This window comes from Perognathus longimembris, chromosome 6, assembly GCF_023159225.1.
Source record: "Perognathus longimembris pacificus isolate PPM17 chromosome 6, ASM2315922v1, whole genome shotgun sequence".
In the NCBI taxonomy this organism is placed as follows: Eukaryota; Metazoa; Chordata; class Mammalia; order Rodentia; family Heteromyidae; genus Perognathus; species Perognathus longimembris.
The window spans coordinates 51725704-51748909 of NC_063166.1; the positions used below are offsets into that span (position 1 = coordinate 51725704).

Sequence of the window (23206 nt, forward strand, 5' to 3'; positions counted from 1 at the left end):
ACCATGTGGACCCCCGACACGGGTAGGAGGCACGGGCCTTCCAGAACGGCACGCCGCGCACAGCGGCCTCGGGGCCCGGCGTCTCACCCCTGGGCACGCAGAAATGGTAGTTTCTCGGCCCGGCGAGCGCTTCTAACTCCCCTTCTGGGTGCCCCAGCTCGACCGTCCTCCCACCCTCGCAGGGTCGCCCCAGTCCCGAAGACGGACCCGGGACGCGACCGAGAGGTTGCAGACCCAGTTCCCGCACCCCTGCCAGACGGGTCGGCGCCTCTCACCTCCCAGCTCCGTGGAGCCGTCGCGCTCCGCCCACTCTCCGAGAGGAGGACGCGCAGCCGGTTACTACGGAAACGGCGCAGCCTCCGTCACGGTGCGTGCGCCGAGGTCAAGGGTCAGCCATTAGAGTTCCGGTTCCGGGACTCGGTTTGTTGTTGAAGGAAGCTTGGTCGTGTCGGCGAGGTCTCCAGCAGGTTTTTGGGGTCTGCGTGTGTGCGGGTATCTTCGGGGCCCTGCTCCTGCAGACATGGCGGCCTCCACCGCGGCCGGGAAGCAGCGGATTCCTAAAGTGGCCAAGGTAGGTGACCCGGTCTGCCTTCTCGTGAGAGGGGGCCTGGGCGAGGGGCTCCCCGAGCACGGCCTCTGTGTGTCCCGGGCGCAAGCTGGCGTTGTTTGGGGGCGGCTCGCTCGGCCGGGGCGAAGGAAAGGAGAAGGAGAGGGAGAAGGGGCAGGAGAGGCGGGGGAAGGGGCGGTGGGCCGCGGGACCTCGTTGCCTTCGTTCTGATCTGACGAGGTGATTTTATAGCGGGAGAAGCTGGTCGGCCCAGAAAATTTGCTTCGCCTTGCACTGGTGGGGAGCCAGGCCTGAACGTGGGTCACTTTTATTACAGCAGACTGGGCCACAGGCTGTGGCACCGACAGTAATTAACGGTTTGGGGGGTGGGGGCGCCTTCCAGTGAACTTTACTGGGGAAATGACAAGCTGAGATTTGAAGGTCGAGTAGCTCGAAAAGGATGGAAGGAGACGACAGGTATTGGGGTAGTTGGTATAATTTAAGCGAGAGTTGTATTGTCTTGGTTCCCACTATGGCTGATACTTAACAAGTGGCAGGCCTTGGCCTAATCTTAACTCTTCTTCCTGCCTGTCTTCCCTCCCACACAACCCCGCTCCTCCCTCCTACCTCCCTCCCTCCCTACCTCTTACCTCCCTCCCCCCTCCCCCCCTCCCTACCTCTATTCCTACATTTATTTACTTGTGTAGTTTTTTGGAGCTACTACGTAGCTCAGACTCTTAAACTCATAAACCTCTTGTTTTAGCCTAACCAGTGTTGGGATTACCGGGCGTACGTACCCGTCTTTGCATTTCCATTTAGATGGATTTATAGGTGTTGCACGGAAAGTTAAATAAGAACTATCACATCGTTTCTCAATGCATGGCGTTAAATGATGTTTCTTAAAATCAATTCCATATACATATTGTCAACGTGGTTTATTTTCACAGAATCTGTTGCAATTGTTTAAGTGGGGAGAGTGGGATAGGGGAGAGTGACAAGTAAGGTTAATGAGGTTGTTTACATGAGTGACAATATCTTAGTGAAATCCTCTTTGTAAAACTAATGTATGCTAATTAAAAGCCTTCACTTCTGTTGGATGCTACTGGCTCAAATAGAAATAGAGTGCTAGCACATATGTAAACTTTACTTGTTAACCACATTTAAAAAGCAAAAAAAATTAAAAGCCATGGTGTTAATTTTGGTGGTATAATTTATTCCAGTGTACCCAAAAATATTATTTTAACTTAAACTCACTATGAAAGTTTCTTACGAAGTCTTCAAGACCATCGTGTATTTTTTTTAATGATTTATTTTTTTTTGTCAGTCATGGGCTTGAACTCTGGGCCTGGGCACTGTCCCTGAGCTCTTCAGCTCAAGGCTAGCACTCTACCACTGGAACCACAGTGCAACTTCCTGTTTTCTGGTGGTTAATTGGAGCTAAGAAGTCTCAAGGACTTTCCTTAACCCCCAGCTGGCTTTGAACCGAGATCCTCAGATCTCAGCCTCCTGAGTAGCTAGGATTACAGGAGTGAGCAACAACAAGACCCCAAGAAGATTACAGTGTAAGGAAAATAATTTATAAACAAATTCATAAAGGAAAGTAATTTTAGATTAATTTTAAATGTCATAAAAATCAAATCATCCTTCAGGATTATTGAAATAGCTTTGATTCTATAGGAGAGATTGTAATGCTAAGTAAGAAGTGGTACATATTTGGTAAAGCAAAATCTCTGGTGAGAACTTTACCTGGACAGCTTCATGTGTATTATTATCCTCATCTAAGATGAAAAACAGTTGCCCTTCTCACCTTCTTTCCTCTTGAGACTTTTACCCAGTTGGTAATAGGTCCTGTATATGAAATAGAAAATGTAACATTTTTTTCCTTTTTTGTCTCATGAAGAAATGTCAACATCAACATGTGGTATAAGAGGGGATCTTTGATCACACTTAGCAAGTTCATATCCCACCCCAAAAAAATTTTTTTTAAACCTGTATGAAGCACAATACCCCCAAAATAGAAATCTGTTTGTCCTTTTCTTCCCCTTTCCCCTCCCTCCCTTTGAAATGTGTTTAATCAGAATATATTTTAAATTAAGCTTGAGGGCATAACCGTGACTCAATATAAAGACATACGAGTAGTTTTCATTTATATTTACCAAACCTTTATTAGTAAAAATATAGAAGTTCAGTTTTCCATTTAATTCAAAGAGTTTTTTTTCTGTGGTAGATCTGGTACTCAGAGCCTGGGCACTGGTTCCTGAGGTTTTGTGCTCAAGGCTACTGCTTAACCACTTGAGCCACAGCCCTGCTTCCAGCTTTTTGGTGATTAGTTGGAGAGAAGAGTTTCATGGACTTTCTTGCCTGGGCTGTGATCCTCAAATCTCAGTCTTTTTGAGTAGCCATGATTCCAGGCGTGAGGCACTGGTGCCTGGCAAAGATTTTATTTTAAAAATATTGTTTACCAATCCTACACTTCAAGGAGGAAAAAAAAATCTATTACCTGAAGTTTGGTGACTGGATATTTCAGCATTTACTGTTGTCTTAACTATTTTCTGTTAGCAAATAAATTTACTTGTCTTCTTTCTCAAAAGGTAAAAAATAAAGCTCCAGCTGAAGTACAGATAACTGCTGAACAACTTTTAAGAGAAGCTAAAGAACGAGAGCTTGAGCTTCTCCCACCTCCACCTCAACAGAAGATCACAGATGAAGAGGAATTGAATGATTACAAGCTAAGGAAAAGGAAGGTCAGTTCATGTTAATAGGTTTCAGTTTACTGTCAAGAATTCATTAATCAGTATTTGAAGAGTTCCTCATTCTTGTAAGATACAATGAAGTTGCTGGGAATATGGCCTAGTGGTAGAGTGCTTGCCTCTTATACATGAAGCCCAGGGTTCAGTTCCTTAGCACCACATATATAGAAAAAGCCAGAAGTGGTGCTGTGGCTCAAGTGGTAGAGTGCTAGCTTGAGCAAAAAGAAGTCAGGGACAGTGCTCAGGCCCTGAGTTCAAGCCCCAGGACTGGCCAAAAAAAAGATAGAATGAGGTTAACATTTCTAGCTACATGAATAATATAACACTTAGTTACCAGATAACATGTATTTTGTTGAAATACTAAATGTCACAAATGGTCCAGAGTAACAATTTTCGGTGTTATGTCACAGTTAGGTGGAAGTGTAGTGTGTGGAATGACTGGCACTTGAAAGAGAGTTACTCCTTGTAAGGAGGCTCTATGGTCACTTCTTTCTGTACCACCATCTTTTGTAGGAGTTACTGCTTAGAGGACAATCATGAAGAGAGCCTTTGAGATCTGACTTGACCTCTAGTATGTGGGATTATTTTTAAAATACAATTTTGTTGTTATTAAAGTACAGGAGGGTTATCATTTTATAGGTTGTTATGAATGCATTTCTTATTTTGACAATGTCATCCCTTCCCCCCCACCTTTTTTTAAACTTTCCTCCAGTTTCCCCCTCCGATCCCTCCATTTTCCACATAGCATATACTGAAATACCATTTGGCTGTTTCTATGTATTCATTATTCCAAGTGAGTTATGTATGACATTCTGAATTACTGAGAAGACTTAAAGGTAATATTCAAAAATGTTTCTTTTAGGGACAGGAAAAGAGTCTGTTAAAGTATCATTTGTCAAGGGCAGCAGGAGAAAATATGAACAATTCTGCCAAGTTTTCATTTTGTCTGCATGTAACAGCTGCAGTTGTAACTTTCAATAGTGAGTTTCTTATTCCTTAAGGACTCCAGGATGTTTTTTCTCTTAAACAAGAACAAAGTAACCTTCTTAGTGCTTGTTTTTAATATCTTTCAGTAGTTGTACAAAGAAGTTTATGAATACAGTTTATGAATACAGAATATACTGAGCTGTGCTTGATCAATGTCACTCACTCCTTTCAACATTCTCCCCCATTCTGTGTGGTATCTCTTTAGCTTGTTAAGCTATGTCTTTGCCATGCATAAACCTTTTAGTTTGATGTAATCCTATTTATCAAGTCATTCTTTGATTTGCTATGCTTCTGGATCTTTATTCAGAAAGTTCCTGCCTCTGCCAAGAAGTCCTAATGCTTCTCCTATTCCTTCCTGTAATAGTTTGATGGTTTCAAGTCTTATATTGAGGTCTTTGATTCATTTTGAATTGATACTGGTGCAAGGTGATAGATAGGGATCCAGTTTTGGTTATCTGTATGTGATTAGACATTTTCCCCAGCATTTGTTGAAGAGGCTGTCTTTACTCCACTTATGTTTGTGACTCCCTTGTTGAATATTAGATGGCTGTAGGTGTATTTCTGGGTTTCTGTTCCATTGGTTCTCAGACTTGTTTTTGTGGCAGTACCAATCTGTTTTCAGTACTATAACTCTGTAGTAGAATTTGAAGTTTGGTATTGTTATGTCTCTAACACTACCTTTTCTGTTCTGGATTACTTTTGTGATTCAAGGCCTTTTGTGCTCCCATAGGAATTTTTAGCTCATTTTCTCTATCTCATGGTAAGAACAATGTTGGGATTTTAAGGAGTGTTGTACTGAATTTGTAGATTGCTTTGGGCAGTATTGCCATTTTCATGATAATCTGCCAATCCAGGAGTATGGAAGATCTTCCCCTGCTTTATGTCTTCTTCAATTTCCTCCTTTAGTTTTTTTTTTCCTTTGGCCAGTCCTGAGGCTTGAACTCAAGGCCTGAGCACTGCCCCTGGCTTCTTTTTGCTCAAGGCTAGTACTCTACCACTTGGGCCACAGTGCCACTCCTGTTTTTTTTTCTTGGTTTTTTTTTTTTTTTCTGTTTATGTGGTACTGAGGAATCAAACCCAGGGCTTCATGCATGCTAGGCAAGCACTCCACTGCTAAGCCACATTCTCAGCCCTCCTTCTTTAAATTTGTATAGTTTCCATTGTAGAGGTTCTTTACATCCTTGATTATGTTAATTCCTAGGGATTTGGGGGGGGGGCGTTGGGGGACTATTGCAAATGAAGTTGCTTTCCTGATTTCAGTCTTGATCTCCTTGTTGGTGTATAGGAAAGCTATTGATTTCTACTTTATGTCTTTCTCTTGACTGACTGCTTTTGCTAGGAATTCCAGTATTTTGATGGGGAGTAGAGAAAGTGGACATCCTTATCTTGTTCCTGATTTTAAAGAAAATGGTTTTAGTTTCTTACCATTAAGTATAGTATCAGCTGTAGGTTTGTCATTAAAAGTCTTTATTATATTGAGGAATGTTTCATGTGTTCCTAGCTTCTCAAGACTTCTGTTATTAGACTTAGACAGAAAGTGAAGGTAATTTTAATATTTTCCCCTTAACCCTTTTTGCCTTTTTTCAGACTTTTGAAGATAACATAAGAAAAAACAGGACTGTGATTAGTAACTGGATAAAATACGCACAATGGGAAGAAAGCCTAAAGGAAATTCAAAGGTGAAATTGCTAAGAATGTAATTTTGAATATAAAAATATTGTAAGTTAACAGATTTTTTAAAAGTAAAAGGAAAGTTAAAGCATAAGTAAAAGGGCTGCCTCTGAGAGTCATTTTGAGCTCTGCTTCCTGGGAAGCCCTAAGGTTTGTTTGAGGGACACTGGAAATTGGGAGCATGGCAGGAAGAACTTCTTCACGTGGTTTAGAATCACTAGCACTTGATTATAGCTAGAGAAGCACAGCTTCTGCTTTCTGTATGTTGAGATTTTAATATAAAATGTCCTGCTGAAAACCGGTGACCAACAAGATAAAAGTTGGAACCTGTACCTTGCTGTTACCTGATCTTTATACATTCTGCCCTACATCCCTGTCCTCTCTTCCTGGAGATGGACATTCCTTCCCACCCATCTAGACCTCTTGGTAAACTAGAACTTCCTTTTAAGTTGCTCATTCTGAAGTTACCTACTACCCGGGCTATTCCACCAAACACTGTCATGTCTTTCTCTGCTTCCTGTCTAGATTCAGTATAATGTTCATTATATGCATTATTACTATATGCTCATCTACCTTTCAGACTTTGTACTGTAACTTAAGAATGGTGTGTCTTTTTATGCCAAGAATTTGGTTTGTGGTCAACACTCAGATAATACAGAGCATTGAAGATAGTTTGAAATATATGCTTCAGGATGCTGTATGTACTGCTTTTGATGCTTTCCAAATCTTGCTTCCTAAGGGCTCGATCCATATACGAGCGTGCTTTAGATGTAGACTATCGAAATATTACACTCTGGCTGAAATATGCAGAAATGGAAATGAAAAATCGTCAAGTCAATCATGCCCGAAATATCTGGGACCGTGCCATAACAACGCTGCCACGAGTCAACCAATTCTGGTAAGTTTTTGATCTAACCAAACATTTTTTGTGTGTTTGTTTTTTTTTACATAGTTGGCAATTTATATTTAACTGTGCTGTCTTTGAATACTTTAAATGCATGCTCTAAATGCTTTTTTAATGTCCCATGTTTGTCATAATCTTAATGTTTGTTAAGCATGTGATCAAATTAATGTAGTTGTAATCTTATTTGTTGAAGTGGACAATTTTAAGAAAGCACGTGCTTCCCCACGTGTCATTATTTCCTCAAATTTTTATACTACAATTTATATTTGATTTTACCTTTAGGTAAAATTTTGAATCTTCTTCTGTAACAAAGGAAGCATTGTAAATTGTCACATCATTTATTCCCTAAATCATTGTGACCACAGCAGATATTGATTTTGTTCAAGGTACAAATACACGTATATGGAGGAGATGTTGGGGAACATTGCTGGTGCTCGGCAGGTGTTTGAGCGCTGGATGGAATGGCAGCCTGAAGAGCAAGCCTGGCACTCCTACATTAACTTTGAGCTGAGATACAAAGAGGTGGAGCGGGCCCGTACTATTTATGAACGATATATCCTTTGGAAAAAACTTGAGTGGTTCCATTGTCTTGGTTCCTCTTCCCTCCCTTAGAGGTGATGTTGGGTCAAGACACATAGTTGTTAAAGTATACAGGTTTCATCAGATTCACATTTATTTTGTAGGAACATAGAATGAGAATATGTGGTCTGGATAGTTGAGTCCCTTTCAGCAGTATTTTGTTTTTATTTACATTTTGGCATTAGTGCTGTATCTTTGTGGAAAAATATAAGAGTTTGGCTACTACTGCCAGTCATGCTTTTCTGAGGTCTGTGCTGATCATTCGCATTGTTACTATTCTTCATCTAGAGATTTACCATTCAGTATTGAACAGTAACAGTCACTAGTGTAGTGTTGGGTGATTCGAGGGCTGTACATATAGCTCAAGTAGTAGAGCTCTAGTTGTGAGTGGAAAACCTGAGCAAAAGCACAAGGCTCTGAATTCAAGCTTCTTTCAGCTCAAAAACAACTAATGACTCCATAAGTCATTTAACTCCTTTGAGCCTTTGTATTTTGTTTTAAAAACAAGATAAAAAAATACCTATGGTACAGATAGAGGTATTGCCCAGTGGTAGAGGAAGTAGAGGACTTGCCTAGTATCTGTGAGGCCCTGGGTTTGATGACTTACAGTACTACCTTAAGTACTCCTGAAAGTACTCCTGAAACTTCTTTTAGAAACTGAAGCTTTGTGCTCACAGATCTTATATTTGCAAATTCACATGATTGCTAAAATTTATTTTTAATCCCCAGATCAGTAATCGCAGCATTTTCACAGCTACATGTGAATGTGCACTGAACAATGAACAACTGGACAAAGTTTTTTTTTTTTTTGCCAGTCCTGGGCCTTGGGCTCAGGGGCCTGAGCACTGTCCCTGGCTTCTTTTTGCTCAAGGCTAGCACTCTACCACTTGAGCCACAGCACCACTTTCTATATATGTGGTGCTGGAGAATCGAACCCAGGGCTTCATGTATACGAGGCGAGCACTCTTGCCACTGGGCCATATTCCCAGTCCCATGGACAAAGTTTTACCTCATCTCAGCCTCCTATAGTGGTCCTCAGAGGGTCAAGGAACTTTGTTGTGGAGCCAGTGGGATGGGATTTAAATCCCAATTTTGACATCTGAATCAGATCTAGTTTTTTAAAAAAATATCTGCCAGGATGAGTTTTTAGGACTTGAGATGATAATCCATGTGATAGATATGTATATATGCATTTTTGTAGGCGTATTGGTTAGGCATTTAGTAGTTAAGTACTTACAGTGACTTTTTAAAAATTGTTATTATAAAGGTGATATACAGGGCTGGGAATGTGGCTTAGCTGTAGAGTGCTTACCTAGCATGCATGAAGCCCTTGGTTCGATTCCTCAGCACCACATGAACAGAAAAAGCCAGAAGTGGTGCTGTGGCTCAAGAGGGAAAAAAGAAGCCAGGGACAGTGCCATGTCCTGAGTCCAAGCCCCCTGGACTGGTTTAAAAAAAAAAAGTGATATACAGAGGGGATACAGTTGCATAAGTCATTACATGAGTTTTCTTTTTGAACAGAGTCACTTCTTTCCTCCTTACTGTGACTTTAAAGAGCATGACAACTGCAGATAATGGGAATGAACCTTATCAAGTAATGATCTTAGTTATCACTGCTCGTTTCAAAATTAGTTTATGGCTGCATACTTGTAGCTTATGTCTATAATCCTAGCTCGTTAGGAAGGAGGCTAAGATCTGAGGATCTCAGTTCAAAGCCATTTCCGGCAGACAACTCTGAGACTTTTATCTCCAATTAACCAGCAGAAAGCCAGAAGTGGAGCTGTGGCTAAGTGGTAGAGTGGTGATCTGGAGCAAAAAAAGCTAAGGGACAGTACCCAGGCTCTGAGTCCAAGTCATTTAAAGCTTTTATAGTATTGTGTGCCAGGTGGTATTTTGAATTCTTTATAAACTCTGCATTGTGAAAACTAGTTTGTTCTACAGGTTAGGAAATGGAGACATGAATATTTGGTAGCTTAACCTAGGTCTCTGGTAGTGATGGAGGTAGGATTTGAACCCAATAGAACAGCTTCAGAACTGTGATGCCTTTAATAAACGTCTTTGCCATATTTGAGTATATTACTACTCTGGAAATTAATTTCTTCAAGGAAACTGGATTAAGAGTAGTTACATCCTTTTAAGACATAAAATGGCAATTCAGTACTTTTTCTTTGGTGAAATGCTAAACAAACCTGCCATAAAGAAAATGCAAATCAAAACAACTCTTATATCCCATCTCGCCCCAGTTAGATTGGCCAACATGGTGAATTTAAACACCAAAACATGCTGGCAGGAAGGAGAAGAAAAAAGAACTTTATTGCACTGTTGTTGGAAAGTGCAACCACTCTCCACAGCAGCCTGGAAATTCCTCAGAAAACTAAACACAGATCCTCCCTACAGCCCAGCCATACCATTCTCCTGGGTATAGATACCCAGAGCATCACAAGCTAGGATAAAGACACTTGCACATCCGTGTTCATTGCTGTACTATTTATTCACAAGCCCAACTATGGAAACAGCCCAGATGCCCTGTAATAGATGAGTCAATCCAAAAAATGTAATATCTACACATAACAGAATTTTACATAGCCATTAGAAAGAAGAAGAATATGTCAGTTGCGGGGAAATGGAGGACCCAGAACAAATCATGTTAAGTGAGGTAAGCCAACCTCAGAGAGACAAATGGTGCATGTTTCCTGTCATATGCAGAAGCTAGATCTAAAATGCACTTGGATATAATAAATTATACGGGACTCTAGGCATTCACACACAGTCAGACCAAAGGAGGATACTGTTAGGGGAGGAGCACAAAGATGCAATGCCTCTGTACTTCTGATCATAAAAAATATTTATCAAAATAAAAAAAATGCCTCCGCTCCTGTTAACAATTTTTGTGGCATCTTTTTCACCCTTAGTCATTAGTTCAAATATAAATATCAAATAGATAATGGCACCATTTATTGACCATGTCCTTTAGGGCAGAAAGTAGAAAGTCAGGTCTAATAGAGTGAGGTTGGTATTATGTTTCCAGATTTACATATAAAGAACAGACAAAAGATATGTGTGAGGTCATATGACAACCAATTTGAAATTTCTTACTCTGTTGTACCTGTACAACATTGAATAAGCAATGGAAGCAGATTGAGGTAAACCAGACAACCTTCACCCTCATAGAGATCACATAGTAGTAGTGATTCACCTGTGGATGTCTTTCATCACCTTTATTCAGTGGTTGGGATTTGGGGTATCTTGGTGTAGTTTGTAGACAGTGTTGTTGTTGTTTTGGTGATGGGGAGATACTGGGGTTTGCATGTGGGGCTTACACTTACCAGGAAAGCACTTTACTACTTAGTCATGCCTCCAGTACTTTTTGCTTTCATTTTTCAAATAGTCTTGCATTTATTCCTAGACCAGTCTGAACCATAATTCTCCTATTCTTACTGTGTAGCCGAGATGAGAGGTGGAAAACACCTCAGATTTTTCTTGGTTGAGACGAGGTCTTATGGAGTTTTTACTCAGGCTGGCCTTGAAATGCAGTCCTCCCAACCTCAGTCTTTTAAGTAGTATTTCATGTGTGTAAAGCCATCATGCCTGGCTTTTTCAAGCTGGGAATCGAGCCCATACCTTTGACTTAGAGCCTTGAGCCCTCACTTTGCTTTTTCCACTCAAGAGTCTCTTAAGGATTTATCTGTCTAGGCTGGCTTTAAACCTCATTCTTACATCTTGGCCTCCTGAGTAGCTAAGATCATAGGTGTGAGTCACCAGTGCCCAGGCCCTTATTTGTTTTTTTTTTTTAAAGTTATATTGTCCTTCCTGGTATTCCCTTAATTCTCCTGCACTCGTTCTTGTGCACCCGGATGTGAAGAACTGGATCAAATATGCCCGCTTTGAAGAAAAACATGCTTATTTTGCCCATGCGCGGAAAGTGTATGAGAGAGCTGTTGAGTTCTTTGGAGATGAGCATATGGATGAGCACCTTTATGTTGCCTTTGCCAAATTTGAGGAAAACCAGAAAGAAGTAAGTACATTTCACAGACTTGATTATATTACTAAATGATTTAGCAAAGATCACATCTACACACAAAAGAATTTCTTTCCTTTTTTTCTTATGCTTAGGAAAATGTTTTCAAAACATAAAAACAGTCATACAGAGAATAGCATATGCATGTGGTGGAATTATAGATTGAGAGCTGAATGATTATAACTCTTTGTTATGCTTTGTTTAAAAAAAATTAAGCCTTTAAATCTGAACATCTGTAAACAGTCATTTGGCATCCTAACTAAAGGCTTTTTTAGGAAATAAGTCTGAGAAACTAAAAATCCCTTAGAACAAATTTAGAATGAAAACAGACTATGCCACAAAGAAATTTGTGAGTTAGCATAAGACTATTAGCATAAATCTGCATAGACTTGAGAGAGAGAGGCCAAAGTCTTAATACTGGGAATTACATGATGGGGAGTTCAGATTCTGCTGTAGAAAGGAAGCACTGAGGATTTTTAAGTGGGAGAGTAGCTGATTTATATTTAAAAGAGATCTTCTGGCCAAATTATGGAGGATGTATCAGGAAGAGGGTGGCAAAAATGGAAGCAGGGAGGTCAGGAGTGGAGTTTTAAGTTCTAGTTAGGAATGGAGATAGGTCGGCACAGGGAAGAAGAAAATACAAGGGCTGTGTTGAAGAGGTAGCAGCAGCAGAGCTTGATGGAGTAGTAAATGGGGGAAATGAAAAAAAGGATTAGAGAGGCTCCTGGTTGCTTTTGATGAGAGCAAATATGTGACGGGAGATATTGCCTGCTAAGAAATGAAAATGTTCCAGGTTGGATGGTGAAAAAGACAGAAGCTCGATCTTGGCTCTAGAAATGTTAGGCCGTCAGTGTTAACTGTAGAGCTCAAAGAAGAGTATCAGTTCTTTCTGACAGAAATATCTTCAAAAAAGAAAAATCTTATTCTGGAAATTTTAAGGCTCAAAATCTAATTTTCGGGTAATTTATGTCACAGTTACTCTCCCAAGTTGTGACTAGAATGGAAATATGGTGTTGAAGGTAATCATCTTTGTTTAGTTTGAAAGGGTACGAGTCATCTACAAGTATGCCTTGGATAGAATTCCAAAACATGAGGCCCAAGATCTCTTCAAAAACTATACCATCTTTGAGAAGAAGTTTGGTGACAGGCGGGGTATTGAAGATATCATTGTGAGCAAACGGAGATTCCAATATGAAGAGGAAGTGAAGGTGAGTCCAATGTAGGACGTTACTGCAGATAACTGAGTTGTGCTTATCAATACTAGCTATAGAAATGTAAGTAACAACAAGTTAGACCATCAGTGATTATTCTTGTGATGTGTTTGTGATGATTTGACATCTATTTCAGGCTAGGTAGATTAAGACTGGTAGGAAAGGCAAGCAAACTATGCTTTGCACCTCTTTTGTGAAAAGTCCTTTTATTGGCTACTGACTATGTGCTGTGGAATTTGAGCAAAAAGAAACATGAAGTAGAGGTAGGCTTGGTGGCTCATGTCTGTAATCCCAGAACTCAGGATAGGTAGAAGCAGGAAGATACAGCAAGTTAATGGCCAGCATGGGCTGCATAGGGAGTCCCCAGCCTTCCTCCCCCCAAATCCAGGCATTGTGGGTCATACCTAAAATGTAGTACTTGAGAGGCTGATGCAGGAAGCCAGCCTGGAATATATAGTAAAAAAAGACTCTGTCTCACCAAAAACAAACAAAAAAAACAGGAGGAAGAGGCAGGAGGATCACAAGTTTGAGACCAGCCCAGGTAAAGCTTGTAACACCCGATTTTTTTTTAATGAATTAATAAAAGTAGAAACAAAATGGTCAGGCTATATCTCAAATGGTAGAGAACAGGATAAATTCAATCCCTAATACTGCCAAAAAATAAAAAGTATTTAAGCTCAGTTTTTGAAGAATGATGGAAGTCAGAGTTTGAGTCAAAATCCTATTTTGTTCATCTTTGTCCTTTAACTTCTTAATGAAAGCTGTATGGTTCAATTTAAGATAATAGCATTTTCCTTCACTGTTCTGTACAAGCTCCAAGCAAATGACCTTAGGAATCGATGAATTGATAAGTCAACAAGATGCGTTCACAATAAATTAGTATTAATTGAAAAGTCAGGTTTTGGGCTTGGGATATGGCCTAGTGGCAAGAGTGCTTGCCTCGTATACATGAGGCCCTGGGTTCAATTCCCCAGCACCACATATACAGAAAATGGCCAGAAGTTGCGCTGTGGCTCAAGTTGCAGAGTGCTAGCCTTGAGCAAAAAGAAGCCAGGGACAGTGCTCAGGCCCCGAGTCCAAGCCACAGGACTGGCCCAAAAAAAAAAAGAAAAAAAGAAAAGTCAGGTTTTGCCGTGTGTGGTGGTACAACTTTATATTCCCAACACTAGTGAGCTGGAGCAGTAGACCCCAAGTTCCAGGCTTGGAACAAACCAATCAAATGAAGAAAAGGCAGGCTTCAGGATTGTAAGCATAAAGCCATTGTAGTTTTATTATACAGTGATAGTCATACATACATATAGACAAATACACTTAAGAATAGGAACCTCATTATTAAGTAGTTATCTTGGTAAAGAAAGGGGCTTTCCTGTGGAGTAAATTGTCAGTGAGTTGTCCTCTGTATTCCTTTTCCCATTTCTTTTTTTTTAAATTTTAGTCTCATGCCTTTTAGTTTTTTTTTCATTCTGTGTGGTGACATCTTTATTTTTTTAATATATTTTTTATTATCAAACTGAATTACAGAGCGTTTACAGTTTTATTAGGCATTGGATACTCATATCTAAAATATATGCAGAACTAAAAAAATCACCTTCCTCCAAAACAAAACCGCAGAGAACCAATAGCCCCTCATCAAGTGGGCTAGAGACTTAAAAAGAGACTTCTCTGGTGAGGAAATGAGAATGGCCAAGAGACATATGAAAAAGTGCTCTACATCACTGGCCATAAAAGAAATGCAAATCAAAACAACATTGAGATTCCATCTCACCCCAGTAAGAATGTCCTATATCAAGAAAACTAACAATAACTGTTGGAGGGGATGTGGCCAAAAGGGAACCCTACTTCATTGTTGGTGGGAATGTAAACTGGTTCAGCCACTCTGACAAGTGGTATGGAGATTCCTCAGAAGGCTAAATATAGAACTCCCCTATGACCCAGCAGCCCCACTTTTGGGTATTTATCCAAAAGACCACAAACATAATCACACTAAAGCCACCAGCACAACAATGTTCATCGCAGCACAATTTGTCATAGCTAGAATCTGGAACCAACCCAGATGCCCCTCCGTAGACGAATGGATCAGGAAAATGTGGTACATATACACAATGGAATTTTATGCCTCTATCAGAAAGAATGACATTGCCCCATTTGTAAGGAAATGGAAGGACTTGGAAAAAGTTATACTAAGTGAAGTGAGCCAGACCCAAAGAAACATGGACTCTATGGTCTCCCTTATAGGGAATAATTAGCACAGGTTTAGGCAAGTCACAGCAGAGGATCACTGGAGCCCAATAGCTATACCCTTATGAACACATAAGATAATGCTAAATGAAATGAACTACATGTTATGGAAACGATTGTTATATCACAGTTGTAACTACTTTCAACATGCCATATGTAACTGTAGCCTCTATTATTGATGATCTCCTTGTATCACCTTCCTGTGGTTGTACCCATTTCTTTTATGCAGTTTTAGGAATGAAGTTTTAAAATGAGAACAAATAAAATGTCAAAGGAAAAATTTCTAAAATATAGGAAGGTTAGTGTGATGCCTTCTTTCATCTCACATAGCCTAGCAAGTAAAGATTTTTTTTTTTTACTTGACTGAGATACCTGTTTTTCTAGGCTAATCCACACAATTACGATGCATGGTTTGATTACTTGCGCTTAGTGGAAAGTGATGCAGAAGCTGAAACAGTGCGAGAGGTCTATGAGAGAGCCATTGCCAATGTCCCGCCCATTCAGGAGAAGAGGCACTGGAAGCGCTACATCTACCTCTGGATCAACTATGCGCTCTATGAAGAATTGGAGGCAAAGGTAAAAACATAAAGTACATGCTGGCTCTTAATGATTGCTCTTCCCCTCTACTCACAGCTTCTCTGTTGTGATTAACAGCTGTTAGAATTCTTTAAACAAAGATACTTGGTTTTAATTTCCTATAGGCCTCCATATAGTTACAGATACTATCTATAACATTTTAAATTGTCAGTTAGACACACATGTGAGGTGTTTTATTTTTTGAAACCTTTAAGCACAGCACCATTTCATTTGAATTTGAAAGGCAATGAAGTAGCCATTGATTTAAATGTGTATCATTTCCTAACAATTTATCGGCTTTCTCATTAATAAGGATCACAGGTTGTACATTTTTGTTTTTTGGTTTTTTGGTTTTTTTTTGCCAGTCCTGGGTCTTGAACTCAGGGCCTGAGCACTATCCCTGCTTTCATTTGCTCAAGGCCAGCATTCTACCACCTGAGCCACGGTGCCACTTCCGGCTTTTTCTATATATGTGGTGCTGAGGAATCGAACCCTGGACTTCATGTGTACAAGGCGAGCACTTTACCACTAGGCCATATTCCCAGCCGTGGTTGTACATTTTTCCTTTTAATAAATACCATTGGTATTCTCAGAAATTTGTTATGTGCAAATAGGTAAATTAACCCTTTATTTAAAGTTCTGAGACTATAAGACATCTTTTGTTTCTGCTGTCAGGCAAAAGGCCTTCTACAAAGAAGTGCTCAGAATTTGATGGCCATGTTGTTGGTGATTCTTAAAGTTGCTCATAAACCAAATCTGCATTTGAAAGTAACAACTTGAGAAAAACATATTCCATGTTGGCGGTGCACACTTTTACTAGTGTTCATAAAACTAGAAAGCTTAAAATTAATTTTAGTAAGAGACTTCAGTATTTTGTCATGATTTCTTACTACAGGATCCTGAGAGGACAAGACAGGTATATCAGGCCTCTTTGGAATTGATTCCTCATAAAAAGGTATGCTTGCTCAAAAGTGTTCAGTCTCAACTGGGTCAGAATCCTGTTGCTTGTGAAATAATGGAATGAAATAATGCTTTTATTTCTCAGTATGTACTAGTCACCATGGAAAACAAATGAAAATCTCCTTGCCTCTGTAAAAAGACTAACTGGGTTTATTTCAGAGGATAATTTGTGTTGAGTGGCAAGTGAATAATATAGACAATAATACAGAAATTCACAAGAAGCTGGGTAACTTGAAGATTCTGAGTAGAAAGAGAAAGAGAGCACACAGCATATGTGGAACACAGAAACCGTATGCTGATAACTAATTGCACACATGTATGGAGACATCTAACTTCTGTCAGGTTTCTAAGCATAAGAAAAAAAAAAACCGTTTCCTGCACTGGAAGTGTTGACTTCCAGAGGATATTCTACCTAACAAGGAATTCACAAAATGAAGCCTATTGCTAAGTAGATCTACAGTATCATGAAGTACAAAGTATATCATGGCACATTTTTAACTGTTGGGAAATAGAATCATCTCATTCTGAAGTTTTAGAGATTTCAAATCGCCAGTGACCTTTGATTAATTTAAATATAGTTACAATGAATCTTTTACTAGATATTTCTGTGCTTTGTTTTCTAGTTCACATTTGCCAAAATGTGGTTATATTATGCACAATTTGAAATAAGACAGAAAAATTTACCATTTGCCAGAAGAGCTTTGGTAAGTAAAAAAAAATGCTTGTTTTATAAAAGAAAATTAAAATTTTCATTCCTAAAACGTGTACAATTCCTACTTTTAAGAAACAGCAGCTAGCCGTGTGCCAGTGGCTCATGCCTGTAATCCTAGCTACTCAGGAGGCTGAGATCTGAGGATTGTAGTTCAAAGCCAGCTCCTGTCCATGAGACTCTTATCTCCAATTAACCACCAGAAAACCAGAAGTAGCACTGTGGCTCAAAGTGGTCGAGGGCTAGCCTTGAGCTGAAGAGCTCAGGGACAGCACCCAGGCCCAGCACTCAGGCCCCATGACCAACAAAAACAAGAAAATAGCAGCTATTTGTACTATGAAACGATTTTATGGATATTCCACATCGTGTTTATCATCTCAAAATAAGTAAATAATAGATAAAACAGCAACACTAGGGCATGATACAGGTCCATGATGCTGATATTTGAAAGGCTTAGGCAAGAGGACAGCCTATAGGCTACATGGCAAAAACCTATCTCACAGAAAATAAAGCAACAAGCGTGTATTTCTTGATAGTCTGAAACAAGTCAGAAAACATACAGCCCTTTTAAAAACACTGGGTGATAATGCTGGAAGTATCTAGAGCTACTCCTTAATTTTTCCTAAGGTTTCTTAATAGTGTCAAATACTGTACAATTTTCCTTCACATAGGCTATTTTCTGCCTATGGGCAGCAAGTCAGGTTTTATTCTCTGATTCTTTTCCATTTAAAGAAGGTTTTATATATCTGTGCCCCCTAAAGGGTTCTGAGCAGTTTAAAACCCCAAATAGTTTTCTACATAATTCTGGAATACTACCTCTTGCTAACCAGATACCAATGACCACAGGCCATCTTATCAACCAAAGAAATGTTAACCAGAGTAACAGAATGGCCTCTCATGTTCACTCTGCTAGGTTCTTCCTCAGCAGAGGGTAGCTTCTAGGACAGGTTAAGGATAACTGCACAAGTTGAACCCACTAAAGTATCAAAATGGTCTGGCCATTTTAATTTTCCAGGGAACTTCCATAGGCAAATGTCCAAAGAACAAGTTATTTAAAGGCTACATAGAACTGGAACTGCAGCTTCGAGAATTTGACAGATGCCGAAAGCTTTATGAAAAGTTCTTGGAATTTGGACCTGAAAATTGTACTTCATGGATTAAATTTGCAGAATTAGAGACAATCCTTGGTGATATTGAGAGGGCCCGGGCAATCTATGAATTAGCCATCAGCCAGCCACGCTTGGACATGCCAGAGGTGAGGATCTCAATTTCGATATAACTTCAGTATAGTTTTACACAATTCTTTAGTATCCTGTAGATAAACATTTAAGTTTGTTTGCTGTTTCAAAGTATAAAGATGATCAAAATTACTTAGTCTCTTCTCAGATTAACATTTTTCTTGTTTGCAAGACAGAAAGGAAAGCTGATGAGTCAGCTTTAAAATTAGCCCCTACTTGTAGACCCAGAGCACAGGATGAATTTAGATAAAATGAAATGGATTAGTTCTCTTCCTTAAACAGGGAAGGCTAAAGGGGACAGGTAAAGAAACAGCCAGGAACCACTCCAACAGAACATCCAGAAATGAGAGTAGTGAATGCAGGTCCTTATATTCTAGAAAAGCTTTGCCTAGTTGGGGCCAATAGGAGGCACCAACTAAACCATTGTGTTCCTGAAATTACCACTGGCCTGTCCTCAGTTAATCTGGGGCCACAAGGTGGCGGCACACTTCAGCTAGCTAGGACCAGTTTGAGTCTCACAAGAGCCAAGTTACAATGACCCTGTATGTTATGCTTCACCATACTGGGGTGAGGTTTTCTTTATCACTGGTTCTGTTATCTTTTCACTGCACTGCTTGTTCCTAGGTGTCCAGGCCATTCATCCTTGTGCCCTGACAGGCTATACCTAAACACTATTAATTTGAATTCAAGTAATAAGGAATTTGCAGTGGAGGTTAAGAACATACCAAGCTGACTTGGTATATATTCTTCCAGAAATTATTGTATATGGGAGGATCATGAAAGTACTTAGGAAACTTGATAAATTTTTTCAGCTCTTGAGAAGCATTTAAGAAACCCCAGAAGTCAACATAATAAAACTGAATGTAAGGTCTTTTTCCCTCCTATCTTGTAGAAGTCTAGCCAAGTTTGGGCAGGCTTATTTTATCCACATGCAATCTGTTAACTATGGAATAAAAGCCCGTGTTCCTGTACTCTGTACCATTTAACAATCTCAGTGTCAGGATTGACCCATTAAGCTGTGTTCCTTAGGTGCTTTGGAAATCATACATTGACTTTGAGATTGAGCAGGAAGAAACAGAAAGGACACGGAATCTTTACCGACAGTTGCTCCAGCGGACACAACATGTCAAGGTATCCAGTGCCTGTTGACCTTTTATTTTGCAGGAATCAACAGTCCTAAAAGTTATACTGTAGTTCTGTATTTTTAAATGATTTTCAAAAAACATTTATTTTAAATACCTTCCTTGCTTTTGCAGAGAGCTTATTTTCCTTAATCTAAGGATTTTAGAACATTAAGCTTATACATAGTCATTGTTGATATTGTATCTGAATATCTTTTTTTTTTTTTTTTGGCCAGTCCTAGGCCGTGAACTCAGGGCCTGAGCACTGTCCCTGGCTTCTTTTTTGCTCAAGGCTAGCACTCTGCCACTTGAGTCACAGCGCCACTTCTGGCCATTTTCTGTATATGTGGTGCTGAAGAATCAAACCCAGGGCCTCATGTATAGGAGGCAAGCACTCTTGCCACTAGGCCATATTCCCAGCCCCTGTATCTGAATATCTTGAGTGTCACAGAAGTTTTAAAAACTTTGACTGTATCAGACACCTAATTATAGAAGTAGACTCATTACTTATGTGAAAGCATATGTCCAGGTAAATTCTTTGGAATACTAGTAATGAACACATATTTAGATGTCATGGGCTAGCAATTTACTTTATAAATTGTATTGCATATAGTCTTATGGGTGACATGGTTAATTTGGCTCCCTAACTTTTTTTTGAAGGTATGGATCAGTTTTGCTCAGTTTGAGTTGTCTTCAGGAAAAGAAGGAAGTGTGGCTAAATGCAGACAAATTTATGAAGAGGCTAACAAAACCATGCGGAACTGTGAAGAAAAGGAAGAGAGACTTATGCTACTGGAATCTTGGAGAAACTTTGAAGATGAATTTGGAACAGTATCAGATAAGGAAAGAGTAGACAAGCTCATGCCAGAGAAAGTCAAGAAGAGAAGAAAGGTCCAGACTGATGATGGGGTAAGGCTGAACCCTGCCACTGTTCACCACAGGTGAAATTAGAAATGCATTAGACTGAATTTTGTAGGGGTGTTTTGTTGTTGGTGGTGGTGGTGATGAGGCTTGAACTGGGCCTGGGCGCTGTCCCTGAGGCTCTTTGTGCTCAAGGCCAGTTCTCTATATCCCTTGAGCCACAGCATCACTACCTCACTATCTGTTTTTGAGTGGTTAATTGGAGGAGAGTCTCATGGGGACAAGTCTGCTTTGAACTGGGATCCTCAGATCTGAGCCTCCTGAAAGTAGGATTACAGATGTGAGCCACCCGGCTTTGTGTTTTTAAAAAGTGTTACATGTACTTCCTAGAATGGAATTCTGGAATAAGTCAGTTGCTACCTGGCTACTTAGGAAATGTAATTATACTTAGTGTAATAGTTACAGAACCATAAGCAGGAAGTCAATGTGGAGAGAAATGAAACCACTTTCAGAGAAGAGGCAGTCTTGCTGATTTGTATAACTGGAAGAAACATGGTGCGGATCATTGAAAGTTCTTATACATAAAAAGACAGGACCAGAATGCTAGCTTTTCTTAGAACGTGAGGGACTTCTATTGGAGGAAGATAACCTTTCAGTGGGGTGTTTTTGGTCAAGGGAGAGGAATCTAGAATGAAAGCAGGACCTCTTGTGGCAAGGGTGGAGAACATCAAATCGGAAGGCCCTTGAAATCATTTGGCACATGACTGGACAGACACGTATGCTTGTATTTACCTACCTGTGGCTGTCTGTCTTTATAGATATTGTGTATGGCCCCACAAATGTAAATTTCCAAATGAACTTTGGCTGAAAAAGGCTCCCCACCTGTTTAGGGCAGTATTTACAATTAAAAATCAGTGATCTTTTGGAGGTGAGAATGTGCAGGCAAATTTGAATAATGTAATTCGTACAAAGTTGCAAGATGGAGACACTAAATATCTTGGTTGCCTATAGAAGACCTGTGCTTAGATTTTGTTTACTTCCACTGTGTTCTCATTGCTCAGTGAGCTGCAATTAGACTGGTCCAATGGCATTTTATTCATTCTTAGGCTAGCCTTTGTTCCTTTTGCAGTAAATTTGATATTTTGTAAAAGGAGCATCAGTTAACATTGAACTTTAGGTGTCCTACTAAAAACTCTCCAGTTTACCTGAAACCTCCATGTTTCATCCGTGCACTTGCTTACTTTTTTATTTCTTCAGTCTGATGCAGGCTGGGAAGAATACTATGACTACATCTTTCCAGAAGATGCTGCCAACCAACCTAACCTCAAGCTTCTGGCTATGGCCAAACTTTGGAAGAAACAACAACAGGAAAAGGAGGCTGCTGAGCAAGATCCTGATAAGGACATTGATGAGAGTGAATCTTGAACATTTGTTCACATTAAGAACATATAATGTTTTTCTATAAACTTAGTTTGGGACTTTTGACTCCTGGAACTTTTTATATATTTTACCAGAAAGGTTTTCATATCTTTGACAGATATATTTTTTAATTACTATAAGAATGCTTTGTGCTAGTGGGGCGGGGGGAAAGAGTTGCAAGTAAAATAATTTTTTAACTGCTGAATTTTATTCAGTTGAGTCCAAATTTTTGTTTGCCATGTCTCACATTGGGAAATGTAGTTAAGGTTAGTGCTTAGCATCTGTTTTGGGCATTTGTCTTTTTCATGTTTGGTCATGCCATTATTTTTCAGGTGTAGTTTTCTAATGCTTTTTTTCTTCATGAAGATGCTGTGCATCCACATCTAAAACCTCTTTTTCCTGTTAAGTCACACAGACAAGTTCATTTCTCAGCACTTCCCCTGAAGTGATTTTCACTTTCCTCAATCATAGAATGAGGTAATTCTTTGATGGTTCATTCTGAAGATTAGAAAAGGAATATTCCTGCTGCGCAGTAAGTGTTCAGTAAACTATTGCTCCCAGCCACTTGAGTAGGTTCATTCCTGTATGGAACTGAATGTGTGCAGGTTCATTTAAATCTAATAACGCTTATGATACTGGAAAATGTTGTCATTCTTGTGCTTTGCTAAGCTTTAACTTGTAGTTACCTTAGGTTTTCCTTGCACAAGGAACCAAGGGTAAGTAAAGTATAAGGTGTCAGTTATGAGTAGGCATAACTATAACACACTGGGTGGTATTAACTGGTACTTCAGGCAGAAAGAACCCAACACTGTTGGAGTTTGGGAAACAATATGTGGCAGCATCTCTGTAGATTATTACTAAACTATCTTGAAATTAAGATAGTATATGAAAGTGAGATAAATGCTTTCAGTCACTGGAGCAGCGTCAGGTTGAGTACTAAGGCCTTCTAGTCAGCAAGGAGGAAATTTTTGTGATTTTTAATTATCCTCTAGCTGATTTTTCAGAGTTAAATGGTGACCGTTAGGATCAGAATATGGGCATGTACCAGTTGCTTGCACATTTTTCTCTTGAGAGAACAAAGAGGGTTCAAGATATTTTTTCTAAAGGTTTTATTTTCCCCTAAAGCTTTGTAATGAACTGTGGTGGGGTATGCCTATTGTCCCAACTATCCAGTTGGCTAAAGCAGGAGGGTGACTTTAACCCAGGGGTTCCAAGCCAGTGTTTACAGCTCAGTGAGACCCTAATTTCCTATTGTGTGTGTTTTTCTTACTCTCTGGGTATTTCCCATATTACAGGCAATGAAACTGCACATGAAAATACACAGTATGTATGGTCCAATTATATGGCCTTTGGGAAATATATTCTTTTTCCTCTTGGAAAAGCAGACTTTAAGCATAAAAGTAGTGGAGGAAAAGAT

At 39.6% G+C, this 23206-nt stretch overlaps 1 protein-coding gene across 1 annotated transcript; it reads left to right on the forward strand.

Moving 5' to 3' along the window:
- The first annotated feature begins 407 nt into the window (after positions 1-407).
- On the forward strand, positions 408-22876 carry Crnkl1 (crooked neck pre-mRNA splicing factor 1). The gene is made up of 14 exons (XM_048348726.1): positions 408-571; positions 3139-3291; positions 5872-5963; positions 6695-6853; positions 7246-7412; positions 11275-11453; positions 12494-12664; positions 15290-15481; positions 16377-16436; positions 17065-17145; positions 18166-18405; positions 19418-19519; positions 20170-20418; positions 21628-22876. Exons 1-14 carry the CDS (start codon positions 521-523, stop codon positions 21793-21795), a joined length of 2064 nt encoding a protein of 687 aa, XP_048204683.1. The 5' UTR covers positions 408-520; the 3' UTR covers positions 21796-22876.
- Positions 22877-23206: the final 330 nt, after the last annotated feature.

Excerpts from the sequence above, each read along its gene's own strand:
- Crnkl1 (XM_048348726.1), top strand. The coding sequence starts at position 521 with ATGGCGGCCTCCACCGCGGCCGGGAAGCAGCGGATTCCTAAAGTGGCC. Across the intron at positions 3,292-5,871 it reads ACAAGCTAAGGAAAAGGAAG|ACTTTTGAAGATAACATAAG; the intron begins GTCAGTTCATGT and ends GCCTTTTTTCAG. Across the intron at positions 15,482-16,376 it reads ATGAAGAATTGGAGGCAAAG|GATCCTGAGAGGACAAGACA; the intron begins GTAAAAACATAA and ends TTCTTACTACAG.